The following is an 8393-nucleotide window of genomic DNA, read 5'->3' as shown; positions in this document are numbered from 1 at the left end:
TTTATGAGGCATACTTGTTCTCCTAGAAGGTTATTTAACAAGAGCCTTATTAGGTAAAGACTATTGGGACAGAAAAATGCATGTGTGCCTGACATCAACCTAAGAATTGTGTAAATTGCTGCTTTACTTGATTAGGTTCCTTAGACAGACCAGAAGCATATGAAGGGGCCAGGAAGGTTGAACCAAAAACAAAAACTGGTCTATAAGGGCTTTCAGCCAAAGAATGTGACTTGTTCAGTATGTATCATACATGTACAGGAGTTAGCACAGGTCATAACTGTCTGGTTTTGGTGTATCAGACGCTGAGATTACCAGAGCTAGCTTGTTTGGAAGGTCCAGGAGAAGATGGAAGTATTGAAGATTCTCTCTTTTTTCTTTTTATCTTAACAAGTTTGTTCTTTTCTGCGGTTTGCAATGGACCTTGATTGTGGACGTCTCATGTGTGAAATCCTGTCATCCTTCTGTCTGACATGATGTACAATAATACTTGCGTGTTGCTTTGGGGAACATATATGCTGAATTGGGTGAGCGCTCTTGGAAAATATGGCTCTGGTTATGTCTCTTGCAGTGCAGTGAATCTTCCAGGCAGAATCTGTAAGTTACATGGTAGTGGAAATCTTTTCGGACGAGTCAACTTCTATAGAAATGCTCTTGAATAGCAATGGCTGCCAGTCAGCATAAGTAAACAAAAATAAAGTGCAATTGGAGGTGTTTACATTTGAAAACAGACCAACAAAGTTGCTGAGCACAGCGCAAAGAAGGGTCTCACCCAGGATGGAGCTCACTCCTGATCTGCATCTGAGATAAGCCACAAGTTGGTGGGTTCAAACCACGGAGCACACAAATTACTAAGAGCTTATCCAGAAAACTCACCTGTAATATGGGAAAGTATTTCCGGCACTTAACAGGAGTGCTCAGAACACATACATCTTCTATTTTAACTGTTAACAATATGAATAATTAAAAAGAGGAAGAAACAAAAAGTGTACGCCGCAAGTACAACAAACTAAAAACTTAAGGGGCAGTAGGACACGTTCTAATTTTATTAACATTTTCTCCTTCTGCTAGAAAAGAGACCATAATCCCAGTCATCCCACAAATACACACCAGGGGACCTAAGCAAAAAATAAATGATTTCAGATCAAACATTGTAAGAATAGCCTTCAGCCATATTGCAGTCTCCTACTTGGGAAGAAGTGCAGTTTTCTCCTGTTCCCTGGCACAAGCAGGCGTTCTAGCATAGAAAACAATAAACGATTTGCTGTTGATGACAGTTTGTGAGCAGCAGCACTGCTGGCAGCGGATATGGCCGCACGCACCGAGAAAAATATGTTTTCGGTCTTTGTTCCGAGAAAAGAAGGAGCTGCCAGCACAGGGAAAGTAATCGTGGCGGGCACCCACAAACCTGCCGTGCGAAGTCCAAATATCACGTATTACCAGCAGCTTAAGATCCCTCCACCAACACTCTTTGTCCTTGGACGTCTCTCCCAAAGGCGGATGCGTGCCGCGTCACTGCGCTTATATACCGCAAGGCGTGATGTCACAGTCTCGCGAGAAGAGACTATGAGCCTGATGCATTCCGTCTGGGTGAGCTGGGCGGCAGGAGCCGAGGAGGTACATGTTTAAATGGCGTTGCGAAAAGCTTAAATGGCGATCTGGGATATGGAAACAACTACCCGACACTGCTAGTTGTGTTTTGAATAGAGTGACTGTCCTGCACAAAGCGGGACTTGTGGGCGGTATGCAAAATGGTGTCTTTCTGTATAAGTGGAAATGGCTTTGAGTGAATGGAGATTTTTTTTTCTTTGGGAGGAGGGTTGTAGGTGATGGGATTCCACGTAGATTAAATATATTGCATTGACTGGGGTTGGTATGATTCAAATGTAAAACCCTGCAAAGTGTAAATGTTTAGGGTTCTTATGGGAGAAATGATGCCATTTTAAGAGAATATATTGTAGTTTAAGCTACCTCACATTCTGTAAGTTTACTCTTTTTTGTTTGTTTATTTTAGGTGTCAAGGCAGTAGATAACTGTGATTGGATTTATTTTGCTAACCCATTTTAAAATAATGGGAGGACATAACAAATTTTTGTTGGGGCTTTTTCATTTTTGATGTGCTGCATGCTGTTGGATTAATCTTGCCCCCGGGTAACGTTGCCTTATATAAGGCAGGACATTTATTTTTTTTTTGTTTTTTGAAGATATTTCCCTCAAGAATCATTGTAAAACTTATAAAATTGCAGAACGAGAATTAATTTTGAGGATACTTGGGGTTTACAAGTGTCTACCATATTAAGAAAAAAAAAATAGTAGGAGCAGCCGAACTTTTGTGTTGCTGTAACATCGTGAATCATGGCATTTACAAACTACAGTAGTCTGAACCGGGCACAGTTGACATTTGAATATCTACATACTAACTCGTGAGTATACTTTATTTGATGGCAAAAATAAATTAATGATTTTCGTTTATGTATACGCTGTATTACTGGATACTTAAAAAAAAATGGCATTTTATTTTTCCTCTCACTCTCTATAGCTCACAAGATATAATTTCTTAACTTATTGCTTTCTAGAAAATCCAAACACAAAAACAGTGCATAACAGCCACGTGATTTAGGCAAATCTAACTTGCCTGGTTTAAAATAACAGATAAAGAAGTTTGTCCTGAGGGATTTTCCTTTATTTCTTAATGCCATCAACAAAAACATTTCTGGATCCAGTTTATGCTTGCTTAGATTCAAGGACCTGATTCAACACGCCGAGGGATTTTTTTTGTCTTTATGGGGGTCAATTGACTTTTTTGTGTGATATCTACGTTTTGCTCTAATCCAAACTGCAAGAATCTGGAACACTGAAGAATAAGTTGTGAAGATCCGGCAGTTTCTGTTGAGCTCAGAAAGTTGAAATACTCTTCCTATATATAAGGAGATAGAACTGGCTGAAAGTTTGCAGGTCTTTCGCGTTGGATAGCTGGATGGCATAAAATGTGGAATCATCCACAATCCATAAGGACCCACTCGAAGAAATTTTATCAAACAATGAAAGTCCATACACTCACGGTTCCCCTTCATGAGCTCAATCCGTTGTCCGTTGCTGCAAATCCTCCAAACTCCAAAGTGCTTGTAGCAATAGGCAAAAGAAACGGAAGAGGAAATGCACACAAAACAATTTTTGCTGGTGTAAAAAAATAGCTCCAAAACTATTTATTGCGGAGTGCACATACAGACCAAATGTTTCAAGGGCTTCATGCCCTCTTCATCAGTGGAAAAAAGTGCACACTGGAATAGAAGACAAGCCTACAAAATTGTGTTGAAAATTAACACTTTGAAGAGTTTGTATCCAAAGAATGTTGCAGTGGGACTAGAACATATAAACGAATCGTGTTTCCATTTCTGCCCTTGTTGGTTGAAGAACTAGAAGAAAAATAGTATACTTTTATTAGTACAAAACTTTTTTTAAAGGCTTGAATTCCTTCCTAAAAAACACCCCATTGTAACCGGTTGTACTGATGACATCACAAGGGAAGAGTACCATGTTGTATCAGTATATGGGAATCCAGAAGTAAATCTGATGGGAAGAGAGCATCATACAACTGACTATTAAAAAAATTCTCACAACAGAAAATGTGCAGAATTACTTTTAGAAACTCATCTATGTATGTAGTTTATGTAATGAACTGCAACAAGTATAGTAATAAACCAGAGTCAGGCACTTTTCAGGAGGCTGTCACCCTCTTCCATGTTATTGAAAAACCCTAAATGATCACAGCATCCGATTAAAATGAAGTTAACTCAGTTAACTCTGAAAATGTTATTAATTTGCTGTGCATGGGGAGCTGCTGATCTGGCACCCTAGTGCTTTATTTATTCTTTGACTGCAGGAAATTATATTTTATAATGCCACAAATTTTTAATGAAAATTTTTAATGAAAATAACGGAGTACAACAAACACCAAAGCTAAATAATTAGGGATGCAACAAATCCACTTTTTTCGGATTCGCCTGAACCCCAAACCCTTCATAAAGGATTTGGCTGAATACCGAAACGAATCGGAATCCTAAATAGCATATGCTAATTAGGCTACTTAAGGGTTAAACATCATCGCACACGAAAAGGTTTTAACTTTCTCACGTTTACATGAGAAAAAGTCACATGTTTTTGATTCCATTCAGCCAGCAGCGTGGATTCGAACAAATTTGAATCCTGACGAAAAAGGCCGAATCTTGCTTAAATCCTGGATTTGGTGCATCCCTATTTTATTATTATTATTAACATTTATTTATAAAGCGCCAACATATCCCGCAGCGCTGTACAATAAGTGGGTTTCATACATTGGACATACAGAGTAACATATAAAGCAATCAATAACCGATACAAGAGGTGAAGAGGGCCCTGCCTAAAAGAGCTTACAATCTACAAGGATAGATTAATAATAATAGACCATTAGATATAGACAATTAGATAACTGTTAAACAATTTTGGACAAACTTGGAAATGGCCCCTACCTTGGAGATGAGGCATGAAGAAATATCAGTTATGTGAAGTACCTACAGTGCACATACTAAAGATATATTAATGAAAGATGACATATTTTTATATCTGCCTTGATTTTTTTTCATATTGAACTTGTTTTGACCTTTGTATTTTAACTTTGAATCAGTGCTGTCTCTATGAAGCTCTAAGAGATGTGAATTTATAAAAAAAAAATTCTTGAAAGGAAGCATCTGCCTAAAAACCCCTTTTGGACAGCTTTGAGCTACAGAAGTATAAAAGCTGTGTATAAATAAGTTGATACTCGGGTGTTTTCAAATAGAATTGAAAACATACGTATGTGGCAATTTTTTTTATAAAAATGAAAAAAACTTGTGATACTACAACAGATTACTTGAATAGCGGCTTGATGTGGTGAACTGCTAAAGTGTAATTTGTCAAAACTTAAATAAAGGGAACACTCAAAAAAAGCTAAAGAAAATAGCCCCAAACATCTCTGAGACTGTAGAGGAGAATAAAGTTGACGGTTGATAACGATAAATAACAGCACATGGACACAAAGGAGCCCTGAACTGAACACTTACGATTCATCAGGCACAGAACTGTTTCCCATTGTACTTTCACAACTGTAAATATATATATATACCCATCACATGCCCAAATGAGGCCCAGAACATGTTGGATGCATCTTTTATGTCTTTGTAAATGTGATGCAAGATTTGTAGCCATGTTGCTGAATAGCTTGTGTTTAAATGTTTGTATATATAATTTTGCACCAGTTTCCGGTAGACGCAAGATTTCTTGAAGAAAATGCTACATTGTAGGAAAAAAAGTTGAACTAATATCATCAGGATTTATTTATTTATACAATGGCAGCAACTTATGCAGCAGTTTACAGCCAGTTTGCAGCCAGTGGAAAGCCCCTTGCAACGCTTCTTCCTGCAGGAGGAAACTTTGCTTGACTTTGGATTACTGAAGGGATGTGTGAAGGGCTTTCCACTGGCGACTCCTATTATTGCCGGTGGAAAGCCCTTTCGGAGCAGCTTGTCACCTGCAATAGTAGAGATCTATCACGGGCAGCTCAACCGCTCTGTATTGTAAGACCCCTATCTGTTATAAATAAATGTGCTGCTCCATGGGTTTCTTACCCTAACAAACAAGGGTTACTAAACCCTAGGAATAGTTTGTTTAGAATAAATATAATGTCTAATTAAATGGTAAAATAGATCTATAAAGATGAATGCAGATTTGTAATGTTAAATTAAATTAGGGATGCACAGAATCTTTGATGCATTTGAATCCAAGTCTTTTTAAGCAGGATTTGGATTCAGCCAAATTTGAAGTGCCAGGCCGACCAAAATCCAAACCCTTAAAATTACGTGACCTTAGGTCATATAATTAAGAAAGTTGCAAAGATTTTTTGCAAGTTTCATGTGCACTTTTCCCCCCCATGTTACGTATTAATTTGCATTTTTAATTCAGCTTGGCATTTAGCCCAATCCTTCAAAAAGATTTAAGATTCAACTGAATCCCAAAAGTGGATTTGGTGCATCCCTAAATTGAATTCTGTTGAAAATTGTTAAGGGTTTTCTGTGCTGTCAGTTAAAACCACTGAAGAAGTATTACATTGATCATACGCTTCTAAGGGCCATGGCACATAAGAAGATTTGTCACTGCTGGGAATCTGCGCTATTAGTGGGTGACAAAGCTCCTGAAAATACTTCTCCGCTGAAATTTAGGTTGCCGCATGTAAGGCTGATGACACATGGGGCTGTGGAAAATCAGAGGCCAAGAATCAGCCCCTATGCTGGCATCCGCCTTCTTCCTTGCCTGCACCCAGAAACAATCCTATTGGTTTGTATTTATTTTTAAAGGTTCTTAGAATGCTTAAGGCATGGTGCTTTATATTACAAAAAAAAGTCCTGAGCATTCCAGATAATACATCCTTTGCATGTCCATGTTTAATTATGAATTTGAAAATATGTTATATATTTTTTTCTTATGTAGAAACAAAGCCAGTATTTTTATATGTTATTTTTTATTGTAGCACTACACATGAGTTCTTGTTTGGTGCATTGGCTGAACTAGTAGATAATGCAAGGTATGTATATTGGTATATATGATATAAGCTTTATTTTTTGGTATGATAACTTGGTCTTTTTTTTTTTTTTTTTTAACAAAGATTAAACAACCATTAACAAATATAGAAGAGAGATTAGACTATTTTTCAAGTATTTTTTCTGTGAATTCATTTTCTGTAATTAATTTTTTCTGTGATTTGAGAATTTTTTTTTCAAATTTCTGTTTTACAAACTCAAAATTTTGAAATTTTGTCAGTTAAAAAAATCTCAAATTTGAATGAAAACATTTGACAGCTTAAACATGGCAATCTTTAAGAAGTCACAAGGTGTATTTTCAACATTCAAGCCATTTTTCAACTTTAATTTTTTAAAAAAGTATTCTGGTATTACTTTTTTAAATTCTTTTATTATTAAGTTAATCGTAACTCAATTACATGTTAGCAGTATGAAGGTGTAATACAGTGTTGAAAATTAAAATATAATTAAAATATACAATGTTTCTAAATAGGGTTCATCTCCTATAAATTTGCACTTAGAGGGATAGAACCCAATTATTACATGAAACCTAAATATTTTAACAAAAATGTGATTTACATTTACAAATATTTAAGTAAATCATGGGAAACTATAAATGGGCTTATATGTACATAAAATGTATTATTAACATTGCAAAAGTTTGTAGCTGAGTTCATAGCCTTGTATGTATGTGTGTACAACTTTATTTATAAAGCGCTACAAGGGTACGCAGCACTGTACAATCTTACAAAATTACGCACAGGGAGGACAAGTGTTATAACAAATACAATAAATATATATAAATACACAGGGAATAAGTGCCATGTAGTATGAGACACAGTAGGAAGGAGGTCCCTGCACCGTAGAGCTTACAGACTAAGTGGTTGGGTAACATACAGGCACAAATTTGAAGGTAAGAGTGCACCAGGTATGGGCATTTGCCCTTAAGCTCAGGACTAGGCAATATAATGTTTTAGTACTCCAGAAAGTAACAGCTGAGTACTTTCTTAAAAAGAGTTAGTGAGTGTTCCCTACGGAGAGATTCAGGGATAGAGTTCCAGAAGTAAGGAGCAGCAAGATAGAAAGGTTTAAGACGAGAGAGGCAGTGAGTGTGGATGGTGTTAAACGACGGAGGCTCTGAGAGGAGCGGAGGAGACGACCAAATGTTTAGATGTTAGCAGAAGGATTTTGTATGCTATCCTTTGCTTAACAGGCAGCCATGCTAGAGAGCCTTAAAGGAGACATATTGGATAAATGTAAAAAAAAACCAAGTATATAGGTAATTATCAATAATATATGATGCTGGTTTCACTTTGGGCTATAATTTAAATATTATCTGCAAAAATGGCCCCTTTATTGGAGCTCCCCATAGATCCTCTCAGGTCTCTGTCAATGTTTCAAATGAAGGGTGAGAGTGTCCTAACGGTCTCTGCCAGAAGCACATCAGGAGGGGGATAGCCAATCACAACACTGCAGTCATATAAACAAAGACAGGCTTCAGTTCCCTATCAGGTCAGCCTAGCTGCTGTTTGGTTCCTATGCTACAGTGCAGTGTACTGAATGCCACCGCCCCCCTGCTCATGCAGTAAGTGGAACAGATGGGCGGGACTAGTAGGGTTTTGGGGGAAGATCTCAATAAATCAGTCCGAAAAACAACTTTTTTTAAGCACAATACTTCTATGTTTAGAGGAGTATAATTCACTGGTACATTCTTCATTTTTACATGATATGTCTCCTTTAATCTGGGCAGTCTGTACAGAACACTATCTGAGCATACAACCGCATCAGTTCAAATTTGCAGCCTTG

At 37.2% G+C, this 8393-nt stretch overlaps 1 protein-coding gene across 7 annotated transcripts in view; it reads left to right on the top strand.

The window, feature by feature from the left end:
* Nucleotides 1-1507: 1507 nt before the first annotated feature.
* Nucleotides 1508-8393, top strand: part of morc2 (MORC family CW-type zinc finger 2) — a 52795-nt gene continuing 45909 nt past the window's right edge. For 4 of the 7 annotated variants that reach the window (XR_001170962.3, XR_001924596.2, XM_018094189.2 and 1 more), the window contains exons 1-3: nucleotides 1508-1614; nucleotides 2012-2420; nucleotides 6539-6592. Coding sequence is in view for 4 of the 7 variants with exons in the window: in XM_018094189.2 (XP_017949678.2) it covers nucleotides 2353-2420; nucleotides 6539-6592 (122 nt within the window). In the remaining 3 variants the exon portion in view is untranslated. 7 annotated transcript variants of the gene reach the window in all.

Source organism: Xenopus tropicalis, chromosome 1, assembly GCF_000004195.4.
Source record: "Xenopus tropicalis strain Nigerian chromosome 1, UCB_Xtro_10.0, whole genome shotgun sequence".
NCBI classification, from domain to species: Eukaryota; Metazoa; Chordata; class Amphibia; order Anura; family Pipidae; genus Xenopus; species Xenopus tropicalis.
Note: the sequence above shows the minus strand (reverse complement) of the source record. Positions and strands in the feature narration are given on the sequence as shown.